Genomic DNA, 23,671 nt, shown 5'->3' on the forward strand with positions numbered 1-23,671 from the left:
CACAACATCCAATAAAATCTTTCAACTATTTTAGGTCGAACAATTTATACCTTTTTATTTTATTTTTTAATCCATTTTATTTTTGTTTTTAAAAAAGTTAAATATTTTTTTTCTTAGCATGCAAAGCACAAACCAGTGTTCTAGTTAGAATTATAATTTTATAATTAATTGGTTATTTACCTTGATGAAGAACTATTAATACTAGTATAGTTATAAAAAAAATAGAAAGCAGAGTATGATTATTTTAAATTAATTAAACTAAAAAGAATCATGTCTATTGTTTTGTAACTAGAAGAATTCTGGCACGAGAGCGCATTGAGTTGTGGTCAACAGAGAGAAAGTAGGAGAGAAAAAAAAAAGCCTCACCGACTTCGGCGAAATGGATCTGCCGCCGGCACCGATCCGGTGGCGCGCAACCGCAATCCCATTCTTTGTGGCGGTTCTCTTTGTATCCACCATCTCCCCTTCGCGCGCAATCTACTGCGACGAAGATGATTGCTACGATCTACTTGGGTCAGCTAACATTCCCTTTCTTCCCCCAATTCTCTTTCGTTTCTGCATTATTTGTTATCGTAACCCTCCCTTCTCTTCTTATTTGCAGGGTTTCTCAAAGTGCCAATGCTTCCGAAATTAAAAAAGCTTACTACAAGCTCTCCTTGAAGTAGTATGTGTTTCTCTTACTACAGCTTCCCCTTGATTCGCTCTCTTTTACTCTCTCTTTGTTTTTATTTTCTTTTTTGGTTTTCTTGTTCAATTCAGTCACCCAGATAAAAACCCTGATCCGGAATCGCGAAAGCTGTTTGTAAAAGTCGCCAATGCTTATGAGGTACTTTGGTTTTTTATAGCTTTGTTTGTTTTTCAATGATTCTGATGTAGGAGTTTGCATTTTGATAGAATTGAACGTTTTGCAATGTGAAGTAAATTGAAAACTGACCACATTGTTCTGTTTTTGGTGAGAAATTGGTTCTGATGCTAATGATGGTAATATGACTTCTTTACAGATTTTGAAGGATGAGGCCACGCGAGAACAATATGATTATGCAATTGCACATCCGGAGGAGGTGTTTATACTTTTATAGCAAGTTTACTTTCCTTTTAAAATTGGGGTCAATAGCCCCTGAATTGTTTCATCCCTGTCCTTTTACTTTTTGTTGAAGTAGAACTGTGTTTTCATTTCTTGATTTCAGGTGTTTTATAATACTGCACGCTACTATCGGGCTTACTATGGTCACAAGACGGTGAGATTTTTTGCTTTTGCAATTGGAAGCAGTGATGAATTTTGGATTCGAAATTGATTTGTAATGATTGAATTTTGCAAGTGACACTCATTTTGTAGTACTTCTGTACTTTTTTACCTGCCAGGATCCCCGTGCTGTGTTGGTTGGCCTTCTTCTTATTCTTTCAGGTTTTCAATATCTAAATCAATCAACAAGGTATAATCAGGTATTGTGATATATTTAATTTCAGTTGATTTAGTATAAAACATCCCTTGTACCCTTTATCCTCTTTTATCTATGAATTTTCTTTGCTGATCAAAAAAACAAAAAGTATACAACATCCCTGATGTGAAAATGTGCCATGGATATATGTTAACTGTTGATAGATGTGTGTATTGTCAAAACTCAAAAAAAGTAGAACTTTGTCTCGTGAAATGCACATTTATACTTCTCTTCTCTAGTTGGCTAGCTAAAGGTTGAAAAGCTGTACCTGTGGTGTTAAAGATTGTATTTAGCTGACTTATGCCCAGCAGTTGAGCTCAATGTTGTTAAGAGTTTTGGATTTGTATGGACCATGTCATTTGATTCATGGGTGTAGAACTAACTTGTTTGTTTTTGGAACATCTCTTTCCAAGGAGAGTAGGTCTTGAAGTCAAGGGCAGCCACTGCCCAAGTTTTGTGGTGAAAATTTTCTGTTCCATGCATGTCCAATGAATCCAAGCGTCATTACCAGTAAAATGGTTTACAATGATTTACGGTCATAAATGCATGCATAGGATTTGAAATAGGTCAGGGCTGTGCAAATTTTTTTTTGTGTGTGAAAATTGCTTAATTTGTTATTTGTATAAAATGGTTTTGAAAGATTAAGACATCCATGTTCGTTGCACTGACTTTTCTGTGTTTAGGCTGTAGCTATGGTCAAGAAGACACCTGCATATAAAAATAAACTAAGGGCATTGGAACTTGAACGCAGTGGAGGGGTTACAAACAAGAAGAAGAGTCAGAAGAATATGGACAAGTATGTTATCTTCCTCAATCTGTATGAGTGTGTATTTGTTTCAGGTTTTGCAAAATTATTCCCCAGAATATGAACTTGGAAATATAATATTCCCATGTTATAATTTTTTTTAAAAAATAAATCCCAGACATAGTTGATTCCTAGGATGAACTGTCTTCATAGTTTGATTATCTTCCATTCCCATGGTGATGGGTGGGAATATAACATTATCCTGGGATTGTTGTAAATTACCATATATTCCAACTAATTACTATCATTCCCACTTCTATTTTTTCTTTCATATTTTGAATTTTGAAAACATTCATGGAAATATTAAATCTTAACCAGAAATGCCATTTAGTTTTCCCAGGAATATAGTATTCCTAGGAAAGTTGTTCTGGGAATTTAATTACATACCTTGAAACAAATACCACCTACAGTTCTTGTATGTAATTTCCTATATCAGTAGTTATTCAGTTGCACCTCCTGAAAAGAAATTTCCTATATCTAGTATCCAGTGACCTGTTCAAATTGGTTCTCTTTCCTTTGTTAAATCAGTCTGTCTTTCATCTGTAAGATTGGGCTTTGTTGACTGCAATTTCTTTACTTTTGACACACAAAGACACAATGTGAGGAATCCGTACATGCAGGAAAACAGAGGAAGACCTTAGTAAAGAACTCGATCTGCAGATAACCGGAGCTGAAATGGCCTCTGTATGGAAACTTCTTGGCGTCCGCTTTGTTCTATTACCATATACCTTAGGCAAGGTTAGAGTTCAAATCTTTTATCTGGAAACTGCAATTACTCACAATGAATCTTTCATTGCTCTATTTTAATTCAAGGTACAGAGTTCGTCCCCACAAATGGTGCTGAACCTTGAAAATTAATTTTTTTTATTTACAATTACTGATCATTTCTGTTTTCCATTCAGCTGCTGTTGTGGACTGCCTGTTGGTTTTGGAGATACAAAGTGAAAAAGTACCCTTATTCTTGGGAAGATGCTTCTTATCTGACACAAAGATCCCTCAGTATTCCTCTCGATAGGTGGAGAAATATAGGTGATTACAATTTATCTATGATGAACTTTCTTCTTTTAGACACTATGAACATAGGGGAATTATCCATGTCGCATAAGTAGAATAATCCTGCTTTTTATGTTCTGGGTTCTACAAGCATAGCCTGACCTACTAGCATGTCTCTTAATGGTGCCTGTTATTAATAGATGAAGCAACAAAGGAAGATCTTGTGCTCAGACGCTTGTGGGAGAAATCGAATCTGGAGAGCTATGTAGCAGAGATGCGGAAAGAATCGAAGCGCAGAAGATAGTTGCATTAGTCGCCTCTGCTGCTTTTAAAGTACTAAATTTTGTTGCAAATTGATTTTCGGGGTGGCCGTGATAGAAGCAGAATCATTCGTGTCAACCACAAAATCGTAGAATCATATACAAAGTTTATTTAGTTTACACATGCTATTGTTGCTCTCTAACAGCCTGTAAACAATGAACACCAAAGAATACTGCTTTAGATATTGCTTTTATTCTTTCAATGAATCGGGTACCTGAGCCTCAATCTTGCTACAATCGCATGTTTGGTAGTAATTTTGAGTGCCTCTCTAGTTCAATAATTTTAAGGATAAAGATGTATGGATACCCTAATGTTATTTGACACCTTGAGAGAGATAGAAGAGAAATATAGGTATGATAAGTGATGACTTGAATGCAGATGTACTTGAAATATATATCCTTCGACTTTTCGTGTAGTGTCTCGTTTTCGCTTCTTTCTTTAGTCTTAAGGTTCTGAGTGTTGCTTACTGGAAGAGACGAGGTCCATGGGTTTGCTGAATTAGTAGGTGGGGGTGGTGGATGATTTGTTAGATTCAGACTCTTTTCTCATTTTTAAAACTGTTTTGAAATTAGTATTACCAAAAAAAAAATTCCTTTGTTTATATTATTCTTTAAACCTTTTTTACAAAATATTTTAACAAAATCAAACAGACCTAGATGGTAAGTTTTCTTTTCTTTGTTTTGATGTTTGAAATTCTTTCAAGAGTAATGATATACAAATTATTTTTTTATTTCAAACATCCTACAAATATAATATTTTTCATTTCTCTTTATCTTGGGTGTTTATTGAAGTGTTTAAAATAAAAAGTGATTTGTGTATCATTATTTTTTCTTGTTCAAATTGAAAGAATCTAAAACTTTTATATCAAAATGGATAAGATTTGTAGCTTGAGACGATAATATTTATTTGTTCTGTTTTCATAATTTTATAGAACAAATGATCAGTAAAGTAGTATAACAATATTTTTTTATTTTTTACTTTAAGACTAGATATGACACAGTAATTTTTGGTTCCTCTGGTTCATATCCACCCAAGCATGAGGGAAGTAAGGCGTTTGCTCGAGGCTCCCAAAAACATTTTTAGAAAAAAATTTCTAAAATCTAAATAGATTAATTTATTCTCAATCAAAAATGAAATAGTAAATGAAATTAGTTATGATAAGTTAAAAATTTTACATCTTAGGAAGCATAAAAATAACCTTCAGATGAAATTATGATATTTTTAATAAATGGTTTTAATTAATTTAAAAAGATCTCATTAGACTGGTCCTATCAAGCGCTAAAAATATTCCTACGTACACCAAAATATCAATAAAACTGGGAATCACTTAAAACAGCAGCTTATTTCTCTGGAACACGAGTAATGCTATTTATATAAGTAATGGCAATTTTTTGATGATGAATATTATATACATTTGAGAGGGATATAAGACAAGAGCTAGAGAGTTGTGTAAAAATAAAGAAAGATTGTAAGAATGTGTTGAATGAGTAAGATTCAAGTAAAATGGGGTGAACGAATATCTTGATTCAGTACTACTCATTCACTACATAACTAGGAAAGCATTTTAATTAACGCATAAGTGCAGAGTTTCACATAATAAAAAAATTCTTGTGAGAATTTGAGACATGGATCTGAGTCTTGTGATGGAGAATGATAAAACACTGTGTATGGAAGTGGGGTTCTTTGACTCTTTTCAAGAAATCAAAGAAAAGATAGAGAAGTTCACGGGCATTCCCACTTACAGGCAAACGCTACTCTTCAACGGCCAAGTTCTTCGAAACGAGGCCATCATCTTCAACACCGACATCAGTGAAGCCTCTCGCGTTCATTTCCTTCTTGATGCGGATTTCGGCAACCACCATGACGAGATTACGGACATGCACATACCAAGCGGAGAGGAGTTAGAAGAGTTGATGCGGTGGAATCCAGACGGGAGCGTGACACCGATGACGGTCACAGAGAACGCGTTGCCGCCGCGGAATCCAGAGTTTACACCGTCTCCGCCACCACCGCTGCATGAAACAGAAATTACACCGGGAGGATCTGTTTCTGATGAACGGAACCCTAAAGAATAGTTCTTTCCTTTTCTTTCCCACAGTTGTAAATGGTGAAGAAGCCATGCATGCATGAGAATCAGTTCGTATACTAGCTTCAAGTTAAACTAGTTATATGGTGTCTGTTAGTGAGTTAAACTAGTTAGACGAGGAAATTAGTTAGTTTTGATGATAGAATTGTATTGATGAAGGGAATATCACAGAGCTTGGCAAATCATTCAAATAAAAAGAATTTGTATGTTCCATTGTCATTCGTTGATATTTAAAATAAAGGCACATTGAAGAGTTTGCAAACGTCTTTCATGATTTTTTTTTTTATAAAAATTATATTTGAAATGGGTTTAATTTCTAATCATTATATAGTTAATCACTTAATTGCTTCATGATTTATTTGACTCGTCATAAAATTCTAATCCGTACACATATCAAAATTAACCTGCTTTATATTTCACAAATGTTTATTTATTTATTTCGAGTAACTTCTTCAACTTACCAATATTATAGAGGTTTTGTGATTCAAATGTAAATAAAGAAAGTGCTTAAAGATAAATAGTTTCATTATGTATTTATTATTATTATTATGAATGGAAAAGGTAAAAACAACTACGAACTAAAGAGAGGCACCTTGGAGAGTGGGACACATATGCAAATAGTAGTATAAAGTTAACTTTGTGGTTAAAAGACCAAGAGATAGTATGTCTAATTTCTCCTATCAACAAAAATTAAGAAGTAAAATATTAATAATAAAAAATTAAACACACACAAAATTGAAATATTTAAAGATATCACAATTAGCTTAATTGTTATATTTTTTTTAATTAATAATAGATAATAAATTATCTAAAAATGTTTCGGTCAAATCAATAAGAATTTTCTCTAAAACTTCTTTACTTTTATTAATATAAAGAAAATTATATATATATATATATATATATATATATATATATATATATATATATATATATATATATATATATATATATATATATATAATCACATCTTTTTAGAATTTAAAGTTATCATGTTTTGTTTAATCAGAGTCATATGGTTATATAGAAAAGTAAGTCCTTAATTTTATTTTTTAATAGTAAGAGATTATGATTTTCATCATAAGTTTTTAAAATTTTAATTATAAAAAGGCATACTTATGAGGAATTTTTAGTTATAATTTTTTGTTATGTGAAGCATCTCCATTACCCGACTTATATAAAAGAAAAAAAACAAAACATAAGTTAATTGAGTATATTCCTTAACTTATATTGCAAATTTTTGTTTTTCTAACCAACAAATTTTATATATTGTTTAATAAACCAATTGTAGCCACGGTTCATTGCAGGAGCAAAGAACCTTGAAACTTACTTGGATGCCTAAAAAATATTGTCTTGGATTCGACAAGTATTAACTGTCTCCAAATTGGATTCTTAATATATGATAATATATATAGCAGAAATCAAAATGTTAAAATATGATGAGACGATTACCAAATAAAAGATATGATGAAATTATATTAAGATGTGATAATGTTTTTTTGAAAGACAGATATGACAAAAATAAGTATAAAATATGATTAAGATATAACTGAATGCGATGATATGCAATTAAGATATAACAAGAAAATATTGCTCATGTGCCAAGTAAATTGGATATTGGATCAGTCGGCAACCAAAAGACCGGGCCGGCCGGCCCAAATGAAACCCGGGTACATAACCCATCAGGCTTGAATGCATAGGCATATGATAAGATTAGGGCTTGAAAATGCTTATATAACGCACGCTGAACCATTTAGGAACCCTAGACTAGAACAATTGCAATCTTGGACTATTGCTGAGAACTCTGGTGTTGCCGATGCAGTCAAATATGAAGAATTTGGAAGAGTCGCCGGCACCGTCGGACATGCAGACGTCGCAGGTGATTCCGAAGCCATACGATTCGTCACGGATTGTGACGCTGAGCTTGAAGGCGCATAAATACTGGAAAGATCGTTTCCCTATGGAAGCGGACTTGGACGACACCGTTCTGAAGCTGAAGAAGTTCATTCTTGCATCAATGAAAGTTCTTGCAGGCTTTGAGATGGAACATGTGACAGTAGATAGGATGGTGCTACACTCGCATTCAACGCGTGTGGAACTGCTTGATCATCAGCTTATTCGAGATTGTAATGTTTCAGAGAATCATGAGATCGACCTCTCCGTCAGGGAATAGGTCAGCCCTTGAAACCCTAGATGGATTCGTTTATGCTGAATCATAAACTAGCTGTGTTTGTTCGTTAGTTTTTTTATTTTTATTTTTTTATTCCATTCATCTCAGAAATAAAGCGTGGAACAGTGTTTTGCATTCTTTTGTTTTCATCAATGGTTTGATTCAATTCAGGTGGGTTTATCATTCATCAATGTATACGAAAACTATAAGGAATTTAAACATAACAACAACAACAATACATATAAGAAAAATTGTATAGAAACATTCTATTTGAAGGCTGTGTTGGTTCCTTCTCCCTGGTGGTGCACCACACATACGCGGACTTAATTGCAGGCAGGCGGAATTAAAAAGAAAATAAGAATTCAAATTTATACGTTGGGTATTAACCTTTCATTCTTATTGATTATTATAAGATCCATTCGTTTGAATAATATGGTGAGATTGTTATCCAATGTCGATTTTGGAGTAAAGGATTATGGTTCGGGATGTACGCAATCATGATTTTTTATTTTTTTTTACAGTCTTATAGGTTTGAAATACACTACAAGAATTTTTTTAAAAATTAGTAGTTAATTTGTAGCTAATCTTCGGCAAAAAGATAGAGCTAACTATAAATTAGCTACAAAATTACTTCAATATGGGTGTAAGCATGAAATGAGTAGTTTATTAACTTTAGAAAAACAATCCCAGTTAATTTGTAACTATTCTCTTGTTAATTGATGATAATATACTGTTCAATTTTCTTTGTTTCTAGCTATGTAACAAGTTTATTTTCATAGTAATTTTATAGCTAATTTATAGCCAAAATTGTCCGATATTTATAGTAATTTTGAAATTAGCTCCTAGTTATTTCCTAGCTAATTCATAGTTAAATAAAAGATTAATATATATTTTTAGCAATTTTAATTTATGAATTATTTTTACTCATTTATACAAATATTTGTCACAATTTTACAGTTCAAACAAAATAATCTTTAGAGAAAGTATTTTTTTAAAGCAAAAGTGAAATTCATTAATAAAAGAGGCAAGAATCAAGGAGGTGAAACACAAGGTGTCCATTCATTTGTCAAACCAAATAGCTACATGAATTCAAAGCTCAAGCATACAAACAATACATGAAGAGAATTAAAACAAAAAACAAAAAAAACTCAGTAAAAACACCATATAAGATGCCCCTGGTTACCCAATGAGCAACTAGTAACTAAGATCAGCATATAGAATTATGATGTCAAAGAGCACCAACATCCAATAAAAGTAGTATTAAAAAGTGTGTAACTATTGCATTAAGTGATATCCAGTAGGATTTTTTTGGCAAGTCAGGATGCATAAAGAAAGGAGATTAATTTTTAAGATGCAAGGTTTACAATAATCAAATCGCTACCACCTAACTACAAAGGAAAGGAAATTTTGAAGTGTGCTTCATTATGGTATGTGTTAAGAGCAAGCACATTAAGAAACTCAAATTTTAGGAAAAGGATACGCAAACACCCAAGTAGTGCAATACCCTCATTAGACACCCGCTTAGTTGGCTTTCAATATATTACTTTATTATCTCAACTATTAATTGATAATAAAAAAAATAAAAATAGGAAATAAATTTGAAGATTAAAAAAGGAATGAAAAGAGGGAAAGGAAAGTTATTTTTGTATGCAACAATTGAAGATGAGGGAGATGCTTCTTCTACAAATTGATTGCACCCACTAGACCACGCAAGGGAGGGGGCTTGATCACACCGATTCTCCTTCACACTCGTCAGACGTGTTCTAGTCATCGACGTTGAAAGGAGTTTGTGTTGCTCTATTTGTCCTTCTCACCCATCGAAGGTGGTTTAGCAGTCAACACTGAGTGACCCTTAATTAATCAAAGGTTAAAATTACAAATGATTTAGTTGCAACTTTCTCAAGAAAGTTGCTTACTTTCTCTTGTTTATATTTAATTGCTTCTCAGTATTCTTTTCCCTTTTCCCTTTTCCCCCTCAAAGCAAATCATTTTTTTTGGTTTATGGCCAAAGATAGATCCTTAAACTAAGATACAATTTGGGTTTTGTCTTGTTTTGCTTTGTTTTTCTTGTTTTTGATCTAATTTTAAGTTACTTTGATCCATTCCTCTGTTTTGTGGTCTAGAGTTTGAATGTTTTCCATTTAGGTGAAGGGTTTTCATAAATTTTCAGTTTTTAGTGGTAATTATGTGAAATCTAGTAGGGGATAATTTGGATTTGTCTATGTGGTAGAATTTATATATGTTAACTTCCCGTGGCATGTATCATGACTTTTTAACTTTGCTTTGTGATGTAATTGGCTCTCTTAGATTATGTTATTGATGCTGGGAATTGAAAAATGTCATTTACATATAGCTTTTAACGGTGGATTTTTCTGCTACATTTAGTTATCATATTTATGTATGTTGAGTTTAGAAAGTTATAGGTGCTTGATTTTGAAGGAATTTTAATTCTGGTTTTGGTTGTAGTGCTTTTGCTTGAATTGGACATCCCTCTCTCTGTGGGATTTGTTTCCTGCATTTGATTTTCCTTGTAAGCACCATTACTGATATTTTATGCATCATTCATTTTGTATATTGTTCCATCAGTTTTTCGTTCCTTCTTCTAGTTAGGAATTGTACAAGTGTACAAATTTACATCCTTTATTTTTTGTTTGAAGATATACATAGGATATATGCAAGCCGCTTAAAGAGTCTCAGATCAAGATTGTGATGTGGTGATAGTGTGAGGTTGAGTTCTAGTTTGCATTCCTATTAGTTTTTTTTTTTTTATTGTTAACATTTTGTCAAAAATAAGTAATAAGTTGCGAAGTAATTATAAATAGTTATTTGTGCTTTATACATTTTTTGAGAAAAATTATTAGTATGAAAATCAAGTTGTATTTTTTCAAATGTATTAGTCTAATGACAAAACTAGTCTATAAATATTGTGAAACATTAAGCATTATGTTCAAAACCTTTAAGTTAACAATGCTGGGAACATCATGTGATATGATTAAGATAATGAATATAAAATTATACACTATATTAATAAAAGTTTGTGTACAAATTCTTAATTATGTACAAAATAATCTTAATTATCCTGCTTAACACAATTAACCAATTGATAGTACTAATCTACAAATTAATATCATGACATCAATAACCATTCTCAATAAGAGAATTAACCATCATACACACTTTAAATGTATTAATTATAGATAGTCTAGTTAATCACTAGGATTAATAAAGTCAACAACTTTCAAATATTGTGAAACATTAAACATTATGCTCATAACCTTCAAATCAACATATAGGGTGCATCATGTGACATTTAAGGCAATGAAGAAAAAATTATGCGTTATAATAATCACATATCGTATACAAATAATTAATCATGTACAAAACAATCTTAATCATCTGGGTTAACATATATAGTTAACTCAGTGACGGTACTGGTATAGAAAATAATATCATAACATTAGTAACCATTCGTAAGAAGAGAATTAAACCACTGAGATTAGTACAGTTAACAACTTTATTAACGATATAGGGTACATGTATGACTTTAAAAGCAATACAATTATATTTAGGCACTTGTTTGTCATACCAAAAAAGAAATAACACACATGCGAAGTAAAATTTACAATTTCAACATGCATTGAATGAACTTAAACTATTTTTGGATTCTACAAAATAATAATTATTGAATCCAAACTCAAGCATGAAAAAAACATGATTGAGAATCACCGTACTCAAGCATATGGCTAAACTTTTAGATTCCCTCTCAATACAATATTATTGTTAGCTGGTTAACACTGTTGATAAAAATAGTTAACTTTTTTGACTAATTGGTTAATAAGTTTATTTGATATGCGACCTAATATCATTTGAAAGAACAAATCCTATGAGAATCAAAAGAAACAACCCACATTGATTAAGGTTCTTATATAAAATTAGAACACAAATTCATATAACAAGTCCTATATCAAAATAGAGAAGGAATACACATATAAGAGATAGTTAAGGTTCTTATATATAATCAGAACACAAATTCATATGACAAACCCTATATCAAAATAAAGAAGGAATGCACATATGAGAGATAGACAAACCTAACCTAAGAGAGATGGACCTCAACCAACGATAGACACAAAGTGTGGGAATCACAACCTTTGTGTTATAGAAAAACGTATCAATGTGCTTATGAGACTAAAACGAACTTCAATACAAACGTCCACGCGAGAGAGGAAGTTACTTACTAGCTATGCCATCAAGAACATGCGATGATGTCGAACAAAATCCTCCTTCGACAATGATGGCAGTCTTCGAGATAGACTATGGTGGCTTCAGAGAACATCGATGATGGCTTTGGAGAAACATGAGAGAGAAATAATGTTGTTTTAATGTTTTAATCCATAAAAAAGGATATTTCTAATGTTTTTTAAAAATAACAAATAATGTTTTTTTTTATTTTTAAAAACGAATTGATTAATTAAAAAATGTTACGTAGGCAGGTGACTCATGCATGGACGTTACTGTGCAGTGATTCGTGTATCACAGTTCCAAATTTTATGATACATGGCCTAATGTGACCTGCAGAATCATTTGACAGCAAGTAATTTTATGTGAGATCAATGCTACGAAAAAAGAACAAGATGATCTGCTCAGCATAACACGTTATCCACTTAATATTGGTTCCAACTTAAGAACTAGGTTTTGAGAAAGACAGAAAATCAGGGCAACGCATGGAACTTAAATCTCTGACTTAACGTCATATTTAATCACTCAATAAGTAAGTTTAGCACTGATAGCTAATACCTATTTAATAATCCATAGTATACACTATAGAGTAGACTTTTAAAGGTCTAATAATGTAGCTTATTTTCATCTTAGACTTACCACGACAATTTTGCTAATATAAAAAATCTAAAAAAAGAAATCGACCTATTTGTATTCAACTTCGTTTCTTTCTTGCCCAAATTAAGATTTAAGATAAGAAGTTGCTTGCAAGAAGTTGCTAGCGAATCATTTATAGAGCTCCCAAAATATCATTTATCCCAATAACCAGCAATTGGATACAACTAATAGGATTTTTTTAATCTGGGTAAACTAGTTCAAATCAAGACAGTGTCAGTTTAATTTCTCCTCAAGAAATTTTACTTAAGGGGGGAAATACCTTGATGATGAATTTTAACTAGTATCAACCAACACTTGATGGTACATAGTGTGCCCTCAAGAAATCAGGGTGGTTCTTTCTGACTTTCTGAAGTTGCAGAATATAAAAGTGAAGACTAGATTGAGAGAACAAAATAAGGTTTCTCGAATCGAATTGATAACTACAAACTGAACAGTCTTACACTTCACACTGTAATACAAAATAAGGTTCAGATGTCAACACAGCCCAAACCAGATTTATGCAGAGTAAGGAATGAAAGAAAATAATAGTTTGACAGAGCTGTGTCCGAATAATGGAATACTAGCTATTAACCCCCTAGTCCTAATAATCAACCTTTATGATTATCATACTGTGTCATATTTAATTACTAAACAGAGCTGTGTTATTTGCTCAAAATTGTTCTAGTTTAGGGAGAGTAAAATACTTGGAGTGAATTGAAACATTTAGCAACATTTAGACAAAACAAAGAAGTACCCATACCATACAGGTTTCCTTTGTGTACTTGTAGGTTATATGTCTTAAACCGAGAGGAGAAGAAGAAAAAATTGAATGGGGGAGAACGAGTGAAACGCTCCAAGCACTAACTACAACACTAGCATATACCAAAATCAAATCCAAGTTCAGGTCATATACCAAAATAAGGGTAACAAAACTCAGCTGTATATTTGAGAAAAATAGGTATAAACCTTTTTCAACCTTAACATGAATGGTCTAATGTTTTTTAAGAATAAACATAGCAAACAGTTTACAAGTTGCCTCAAATTCCAATAGGGATTTTTAAGATAAGAAAACTTCACGGGGGCTTATTCCTATCCTAAGAAAACAGTATTGGATGTGAGTTGTCACGGAGTAGAATATAATCCATTTTATCTTTGAGTGCAACCATTTAAATTGTTTTTTAGCAGTGCTATATTTGAAACCAACTCGTCCTATGCCCTTAAGGCATTTCTTATATGTATAATCAAAATGGTTTACAAATTCATCATAAGAAACGTTGAAGATAAAGACATTTATATAGAAGCCTATTTTCTGAATCTTAAAATAACATACAAACTATGAAGAATAGATTCAATCATCTTTTGAGTGTATGTCGTTGGTAAAAATGTGCAATCTTTGGATCAGCCTAGAATTTACTTGAGTATCTTGTGGTCAAAGTGTATAGTTTTAAGCCTTAACAGATTCTCTTTCACGACTTGCGTTAGTTGTGTTAGAATGTCCATCGGATAGTTATATTTGTGATTGGCTTTCTATACTCTTTATATTTAGTGAGTTGTGGGTATGTCATTAAGGAATACTTTTGATTAAATGCTGAGGTTTAGGCCATTCTAATGAGAGTGAAGTGTTATAATTTACAGTCTTATAAGTTTGAAATATATATACATTATCCAAGACTAATTTTTATTAGAAATCTAATTAACTAAAATTAATAGTTTCTTATTCTAATCATTTTTTTAATTTTTATATATCTACAAGATTTGAAACTCAACTTTATTTAAAGAATTTAACTTAATATTTTACTCATATCAATCTTCAATCTTCTTATGAGAAATAAATGATAATATTAAAAAAATACTGTCATTTATTTCATATAAAAATAATCAGGAGTTTTGATCAACTTTTTTTTTTAATTTTTTTAAAAAAAAAAGTAGTTTTGATTAATATGCAATGATGAATAAAACTTTGGTATCCTACCGTAGTATTAGGATCATCGCATTTAAGGTATTGTTCGCTTTGATGTTGATCTAATCATTCACGGTTATATTTTTAATAGGTGTCTTCATTAATTAAGAAGAGAGGATGTTGTTTATATTTTTTTATTTTAATCTAAATGAAGCATAAACCTAATATATTTATAAATTAATGATTTAGTTGATTAAAATATAACAAATAAATGTAGGCAAATTAAAGCTGAGAATTTGATCCAACATTACAAATTTTTTAAATTAGAAAGACAAAAATTACATATTAGACAAAATAATATGACAAATTACATACTATTGATATTGAATATCAGTAAAAAAAATTGATATTGAATAATATGGAACAAATTAGAAGGGATGAGGACGAATAGTTATCAAATAACATGATTTATAGTAGAAAAAATTATATTATTATAATAGTATTGAAATTATAACTATACTAATTGTTAAACAAATAGAAACAATCATAGATAATTAAACACTCAACTTGTGCATTTGAACAAGCAGGAATGTAATTAGTTACAATAGACTATGGTAGCTAATTTAGTTGTTACATTCTAACAATGATTTCATATGATTTATAATTATTCGTTAGGATAATTGGCTATTATTGAATTAGAAATTTTTGGCAAAACATATTTTTGAGGAACAGCGAAATTTTTTAATTATGACTAAGTTTTTTTAAAGATAAATATATATTAATTTTTTTGTTGTACTTTGCATTGAAAATTTTAGTATATATTAGCTTATTAATATATGAACCATTAGGATTAACCTAATAGTAAAAAATTTAGACAATGTATACTAGATCTTAACTTCAAAAATCAATGCAGCCATTATATATATAATATATAAAGTAATAGTATTTATATGATAGACACATTTATTATTATTTTTCTCTCACGTGTCGCATAGCACATCAATTTTTATGAATATTGACTCGAAAAGCAAAAAGAATTTGACCCCTGCCATCCACGGCAAAGGTGGTGAAAGATAAAGCAGAGAATGAGGAATCTCCGTTGGTGTGGGCCTTACTCTGGGCCATTGGGGGCCCAGTGGCAGAAGAGCTTTCAAGAAACTATATAAGTAGGCGTGAAGGCTGGCTAGTGACTCACACAGTCACAGTGATTGAGATGGAGATTAAGTTTCAGATCCAGAGAGGGCACTCGTTCAATCTTGAAATTGATCCCTCCGAAACAATCCGCGATGTCAAAGAGAAGGTGCTTAACTCCCAGAACATTCCCATTGCCCGCCAAATCATCCTCTACCATTACGAACTTCTCCCAGACGATTTGATCGTTTCGCAATGCGATCTCCAGCATGGCGGCTGCCTTGTCCTCCAAATCAGCCACGATCCTGCAGCACCGTCGCCCATGTCTGACTCAGACTCAGACTTTCTCCCGCAATCGCAGCCAACGCCGGACATGCAGATGTCCAAGCTGATTCCGAATCCATACGATCCGTTAGGTAAGCGGCCGATGACTCTAGATATTTCATCCGCGTCAAATAAAAAGGTTGAGGAGAAATTGGAAGATTCACGCTCACGGATTGTGACGCTGAGCTTGAAGGCGCATAAATACTGGACTCATCGTTTTCCTATGGAAGCGAACTTGGACGAGACCGTTCTGAAGCTGAAGAAGTACATTCTTGCAGATCTGAGAATTCTTGCAGGCTTTGAGATGGACAATGTGCCAGTAGAGAGGATGGTGCTGCACTCGCATTCAACGGGTGTGGAACTGCTTGACCATCAGCTTCTTCGAGATTGTGCGGTTTCAGATAATCATGAGATCGACCTCTCCCTCAAGGAACCCTAGATGGATTCGTTTCTGCTTAATAATAATAAATAAATAAAAACTAGCTTTTGATTCATGTTCGTTGGTTTAGTTTTTGTATAACTACTAGTTGCATAGCTAGTTTCTGTTCATAACTGTAATTACAAACTAGCTGTTAGGTTTAGTTCGTTTTATACTACCAGGGCTGAACTGCCTTCAAATATGACTGTGTAAATGGAAGCAGGGTTACTTTCATTGGATTCATGTACAAAAGAAAAATGTATAATCATCCATCTTGTAAATAAAGCGTTGCAAAGTGTTTTCTTGCTAATTACGGGCGTTTCTATGTTAAATATTAGAGAACATTTTATTTTTGTAATTTTTAAGTGTGAAGCTACTCTCACTCAATAAACTGGTAAAAGTTCGTTATCCCCCAAGTCAAAACTGGGTGCACGAACAAAGGTTATTGAACCCACAATTGAGGTGAGTCAAAACTCTTGTATGTCAACAGTTTGACATGTATACAGTATATTTTAGATTTCAAAATATTTATATACAATGAAATAGTATATTTAAACTGTTTAATATTGTTTATTTTAATTGTTTAGAAAAAGTACCTTTTTATTAAATAATTTCAATCAAATAAAGCAACATATATCATTTTTGGTGGACACCAAAATGTCTATCAACACTTAAAAAGATGGAAAATAAAAATAAAAGAGGAGTAATAAGTTTATATAAAAATTATGATGTGACAAGAAAAAAAAAACGTATCACAGAGGTGTTTGTTAAAAGAGTATCCAAATATCATTTTATTTTATTTAAGATGACGGTAAATTAAGTGTAATATATTTATATTTATGTTTTAAAGAAATAAGAGTGTGTGTTTTATTATAATAAAAAATAATATAATATTTGTATCTCTCAAATATAGTAGGATAAAAGATATTATAGTAATAACATTTTTTAACAGAACTTTACAAAAAAAAATGTTATGAAGTATCGTATAGTGAAATATTTTGGAGAGGAAGGTATATCTTCTAACATAACTGAAGTGAAGGGTGTAATATTTGCATCACACGAAATAAAAAAACTGTAATTAAGTAAAATAATAATAATTATATTATTAGTACATTCTAAAAGTATTTACATAAATTATTGAATTTCAAAAACCTATAGTATACTAATAGCAAGTAATCTGATACAAGATTCATATACCTCTCTACCTTTTTTCATGTGCAACTCATTTAATTTGTATTTTTTCAAAAAATATGTTTCTCTTCCTCCTTCATGTATATGAGAAAATTTTGATGAAAAATTCAATCAAACTACAATACATGGAAGTACACAAGGAAGAAACTAGAAGTGCAGCACTGGAAGATAACCATTAAGCAATAGCAGAGGCCAGAGGGTGAGATATCCCCTACCTAACTAACGGCCAAGCAACTACCTAATTAACGGCCAAGCACTGGAGTGCAGGCCTTACTATGGACCATTGGGGGCCCACTTTCAAGAAACTATATAAAGCAAGTATGCATGAACGCTGGTTTCCCAAACCAATACTCACTCACACAATCATTATGAAGATTAAGTTTCATGTCAGGCCGGGAGCGAAAGTTTTCTCTCTGAAAGTATTACGCTCTGAAAAAATTCGCGATGTCAAAGAGAAGGTGCAAAACTCTCAGCGCATTCCCATTTTCCGCCAAATTTTCCTTTACGATGACAAACTTCTCCAAGACGAATGGACCGTTTCGCAATGCTATCTCTACGATGGCGCGTTCGTTCTCCTCCAAGTCAGCCCCGAAAATCCTCCGTCGCCGGTGTTTCCGCCGTGGGATCCCTCCTTGCAGCTGATTCCGCCGCAAGGCTTTAACTATCCTCTTGCGATACCAGGGTATCCCTCGTCATCGGAGGTGATCCCCATGCCACAACCGGCGTCACAGACACTACCGCGGCTGCCAACCTTTCGGCCTCATCCTTCACCGTCGCATATGGTTCCAAATCCGTTGCCACCTCCGGCGTCACAGACACTACCGTGGCTGCCAACCTTTCGGCCTCATCCTTCACCGTCGCATATGGTTCCAAATCCGTTGCCACCTCCGGCGTCACAGACACTACCGTGGCTGCCAACCTTTCGGCCTCAGCCTTCACCGTCGAATATGGTTCCAAATCCGTTGCCACCTCCTTCCTCGACGGTGACCCTGAACGTGAAAGTGCCGAGGTTGCAAGATCGCATTCCTTTTGAAATGGACAAGGTCGAAACCATTCTGCATCTGAAGATGAAGATTGCTGCGCTCCAAGAAATGGGAGGTGTTCCAGTGGAGAGGATCGTGCTGCAGTCGCCTTTAATGCGCTCGGAATGGCATGACGATCAGGTTCTGCAAAACATTCTTTTTACTGGGAGTGCTGACATCGACGTGTTCTTGAGACCTTCTCTGCCGGTTCCCGGTAGAAACCTTTGATGGATTCATTTATTCTACTGCGGAATCAGCAGCAGCAGCCGCATCATCATCATCCTCGTCACGCCGTGCCCAACCCTAGTTGCATAGTTACGCGCCACAAGCCAGCTAGTTTCTATTCATAAGTATAATAACAACAAACTAGCTGTTAGTTCGTTGTATAACTACCAGAACTTAACTACCTGTAAATAAAACTCTGTATATAGAAGCAGGATTGCTTTCATTGTATTCGTATATCCATCTTTCATCTACAAAGAAAATGTATAATCCATTTTGTAAATAAAGCTTAGAGTGAGTTTGGAAATTCCTCTCTCCGTCGCCGCCATACCCCTCCTCCGCTGTTGGAAATAAGGTTTTTATGTTTAGGAAAAGTGTTTAGGAATATTGGAGACTTTGAATAGAAACTTGATAGGAAGGAGAATTCTTTATGGAGGAGAGAACTTTGTATTTTTGCTTGATACAAATGTATAGGATTAGATCTCTATTTATACTACTCTAAGGAGAACTCTAGACACACTAATTCTAGAGAGTTCTCGACTCTAGAGATCCAAAGAGTATTCTAGAGAATATTACAACTATAAGAAATATCTAGACACTCCAAACACTACAAGAATTCTCTAGAAACATGACCCATAATTACTTAAGCCCAAAATAACTAAGTCCAAGGAACCAAATAATTAATTTAGGCCCAAATCAAGTTTATATTTCAACATCCCCCCTTAAACTTGATTTGTGACTCCAAGCATACTCCTTAGCTTCACGAAAGTTTCCAACTTGAGTGGCTTTGTGAAAATGTCGGCAGCTTGATCTTGAGACATCACATACTTCAACTTTACCTCCTTCTTCTCAATGCATTCTCTTATGAAGTGGTAACGGGTGTCGATGTGCTTACTTCTTTCATGAAAGACTGGATTCTTTGCCAAAGCGAGTGCTGATTTATTATCAACACATATTTCCATAGGTTCTTCTTGTGGCATTTTTAACTCTTTCAACAAGTTCCTTAGCCAAATTGCATGACAAACGCATGATGTGGCCGCGACATACTCGGCTTCACAAGTTGATAGTGTGACTATTGGTTGCTTCTTTGATATCCAAGTGAAAGCAGTATCTCCCATAAAGAACACAAAACCAGTAGTGCTCTTTCTATCATCCAAGTCTCCACTCCAATCGCTATCACTATAGCCAACAATGTTATAATTGTCAGAAGAGTAATAGTGCAAGCCAAAGTTTGTTGTACCTTTGATGTATCGAAGGATTCTCTTTGCCGCCTTGAAGTGAGTTGTGGTTGGAGCTTCCATGTAGCGACTTACTACTCCTACAACATAGAGAATATCCGGCCTTGTACATATCAAGTAACGTAAACTTCCAATCAAACTTTTGTAAAGAGTTGGATCCACATTCTCTCCTTTTTCATGCTTGCTCAACTTGCTGCCACATTCCATCGGGGTGCCAACTGGATTGGCGTCATCCATCTTGAACTTCTTAAGGACTTCTTTGGCATAGCCTTCTTGGGTGATGAAAATTCCTTTGTCTTCTTGTTTTACTTCGATGCCGAGATAATATGCCATGAGCCCCATATCCGTCATCTCAAATTCATTTGACATATCTTTCTTGAACTCTTCGAACATGCTTGGATTGTTCCCTGTAATGATCAAGTCATCTACATACAAACACACAATCAAAATATCTCCACTTTGCACTTTGATATAGAGTGCATGCTCATATGGACACTTGATGAAGTTCTTGTCTTGAAAGTATTTGTCGATTCGAACATTCCAAGCTCTCGGTGCTTGCTTGAGACCGTACAACGCCTTCTTCAACTTCAAGACTTTTTCTTCTTGCCCTTTTACTTCATAGCCCAGTGGTTGCTCAATATAGACTTCTTCTTCGAGAAAACCATTCAAGAAGGCTGACTTCACATCCATTTGATAGATCTTCCATTTATTTTGGGCTGCCAAAGAAATGATCAGTCTAATAGTTTCAAGACGAGCAACAGGAGCAAATACCTCATCATAGTCAATTCCTTGTCTTTGACTATAGCCTTTAGCCACCAATCTTGCTTTGTATCTCTCCACTTCTCCTTTAGCATTCTTCTTTGCCTTGTACACCCATCTTACTCCAATTGCTTTGTGTCCTCGTGGAAGTGTAGTAAGTTCCCACGTATCATTCTTTGTGATTGACTTGATTTCTTCGTCCATGGCGTCTTTCCACTTTATGTTTTCCGCCGCTTCTTGATAGCTTAGAGGCTCACAATCACCAAAAAGACAAAAGAGGTTAATGTCGTTTAGGTTTTTGGTTACCTCATAAATCTCTTCAATGCTCCTTAGTCGCGGTGTCCTCTCACTTGAACTTGTTTCATCCAGCCTTGGTGTCGGTGAGGCAGGTGGTGTAATATGTTCCTCTATGATTGGTTGTTCAATTTCATCATCTTCTTCAAAATAAGGAAGAAAATCATACTTATCCTCTTGAACATTCAAAATGATGTGGCAAAATGTCTCAAGGCTTGCTATACCGATTCTTCGTGGCTATGGCATCTACGGTTCGGGCACCTCAACTTCGATGGTCTAGAACGTTTAGCGAAGAAGGAGATGGTGAGAGGCTTGCCTAGCATCAACCACCCAGACCAACTTTGCGAAGAATGTCTAATTGGGAAGCAATTTCGTAAAAGTTTTCCAAAGGAATCAACAACAAGAGCAACAAAGCCGCTAGAGCTCATACACACCGATGTCTGTGGACCAATCAAACCCAACTCATTTGGTAAGAATAAGTACTTTCTCCTCTTTATTGATGATTATTCCAGAAAAACCTGGGTTTATTTCTTGAAGGAGAAATCAGAAGTGTTTGAAAACTTTAAGGCTTTTTATGTTTAGGAAAAGTGTTTAGGAATATTGGAGACTTTGAATAGAAACTTGATAGGAAGGAGAATTCTTTATGGAGGAGAGAACTTTGTATTTTTGCTTGATACAAATGTGTAGGATTACATCTCTATTTATACTACTCTAAGGAGAACTCTAGACACACTAATTCTAGAGAGTTCTCAACTCTAGAGATCCAAAGAGTATTCTAGAGAATATTACAACTATAAGAAATATCCAGACACTCCAAACACTACAAGAATTCTCTAGAAACATGACCCATAATTACTTAAGCCCAAAATAACTAAGTCCAAGGAACCAAATAATTAATTTAGACCCAAATCAAGTTTATATTTCAACATCCGCCACCTTCACCTCGGCGGCAATTTAACTATGAACAACGCAGCGCACTCCGCTGATTAGCGCTGCATCATATCTGGATTTTCGAAACCGGCGGCACGTGCTCCCCACATGACTCCTCGCCGTCGACGGCCTTCTCCGGTGGCGGAACAGAGACGAAGCGTGCGGAGAAGCCTTTGTATCCGCAACCGTCCTCTTCGGCGATTCCGTCGTCAAAGTTGAGCGCGTAACTGAGCGGATCGTAGCGGAAGGAGTAGTGCTTCTTGTAGTTGTTGTTGCTTTTGAAGCGGCGAACGGCGTTCCACCGCCAGCGCCACCAATACCGGTCCTTGCTGCTCGTCGGTGACCGCAGACTCTGCCACCACCACGACAACAACGACGTTGTTTCGGAGGGGAAGCACGGAATGCAGAAGAAGGCGATCTGCACGTCGACGTCGACGGCGTTAGTGGTCGCCGCCGGTAGTACCGTTATGGTCGGTGGTATTACTCTCATTGTTGAAGAGAGAGATTGTATCTAAATAAAGAAATTTAAAATAAAACATTTAAAATTCTCACAAAAATTTTAAAGCACACTTTTAAATGATTAAAAACAGAACCTAAGAATTTAATGAGATGTATTTGCTTTGCTTCAAAATGAATATTGGTTATGTAAAAATATTAATATTTTTTCCAGAAAAGCTTGTCAGTCGTTGTTGGTAACACAATTGTAAACAGAGAGCCCAGTAAAGGCATTCGTTCATATTCCAGATAAAGGCATGATAAAAGTTAGTTAAGTCAAAACTGGGTGCAAGAACGGTATTAAATTAAAGATGAACATAACAACGTTAAAACATAACAAAACTGACATAATATTGTTGGTAGGATAGGAAAGGAGCAGGATGGTGGGACAGATGATTTCAGTCCATGTGGCGGGACTAGGAAATTGCATTTCCAGGTCAAATTTTTCCCGATCTAGCTCAAGGTGGCCTAAATAATAAACAAGTAAATAAATATATGGATAATGTTTGGTAAATACTTAAATACCCATTAGCATTTAAAAACATGGTTAAATGAAAGAGAAAAGTGATAGGTTTATAGAAAAAAGTATAAAGTGATCCGGATAGAGATAAAAAAAGAAGAAGAAAATATCACATAAGTATTTGTTAAAGAGTGTTTAAATGCCTAGAAAATAAAAAGAGCGCCTAAATATATCCTAAATATATATATATATATATATATATATATATATAAGGGCCGCAGGTTGTGCTTTTTAGATTTATTTTATTTAATTAAGATGACAATAACGTGTAATAAATTCATATTTTAAGAAGAGTGTGTATTTTACTATAATAACAATATAATATAATAATTTGATCTCTATTAACAAAACTTAATAGAAAATTAAAAAATGCTGTGAATAAAGTATATCTTTTAACATAATTGAAGAGAACAAAGTAATCATAATTGAATCACACGAAATAAAAAAATGTAATTCAGTATAATATATATATATCGGTAACTACATTTACTAAAATAAAATAAAATAAAATAAATGAATTACTTAGTAAGAAATGATCAAC

The 23,671-nt window shown here is 33.8% G+C and overlaps 3 protein-coding genes across 3 annotated transcripts; all 3 read left to right on the forward strand.

Annotated features, from left to right (window-relative positions):
* Positions 1–310: 310 nt before the first annotated feature.
* On the forward strand, positions 311–3,967 carry LOC100792705 (chaperone protein dnaJ 50-like). Its single transcript, NM_001255458.3, has 10 exons — positions 311–513; positions 602–664; positions 760–826; positions 1,002–1,061; positions 1,188–1,238; positions 1,363–1,443; positions 2,123–2,235; positions 2,865–2,982; positions 3,147–3,273; positions 3,438–3,967. Exons 1-10 carry the CDS (start codon positions 380–382, stop codon positions 3,539–3,541), a joined length of 918 nt encoding a protein of 305 aa, NP_001242387.2. The 5' UTR covers positions 311–379; the 3' UTR covers positions 3,542–3,967.
* Positions 3,968–5,183: 1,216 nt separating this feature from the next.
* Positions 5,184–5,633, forward strand: LOC102667035 (uncharacterized). Its single transcript, XM_006606838.1, has one exon. The coding sequence runs from the start codon at positions 5,184–5,186 to the stop codon at positions 5,631–5,633; it is 450 nt and encodes a 149-aa protein (XP_006606901.1).
* A 10,166-nt stretch (positions 5,634–15,799) lies between these two features.
* On the forward strand, positions 15,800–16,480 carry LOC102667153 (uncharacterized). Its single transcript, XM_006606839.1, has one exon. It carries the CDS (start codon positions 15,800–15,802, stop codon positions 16,478–16,480), a length of 681 nt encoding a protein of 226 aa, XP_006606902.1.
* The last annotated feature ends 7,191 nt before the right edge of the window (positions 16,481–23,671 follow it).

The sequence above is a fragment of the Glycine max genome, chromosome 20 (assembly GCF_000004515.6).
Source record: "Glycine max cultivar Williams 82 chromosome 20, Glycine_max_v4.0, whole genome shotgun sequence".
Lineage (NCBI taxonomy): Eukaryota > Viridiplantae > Streptophyta > Magnoliopsida > Fabales > Fabaceae > Glycine > Glycine max.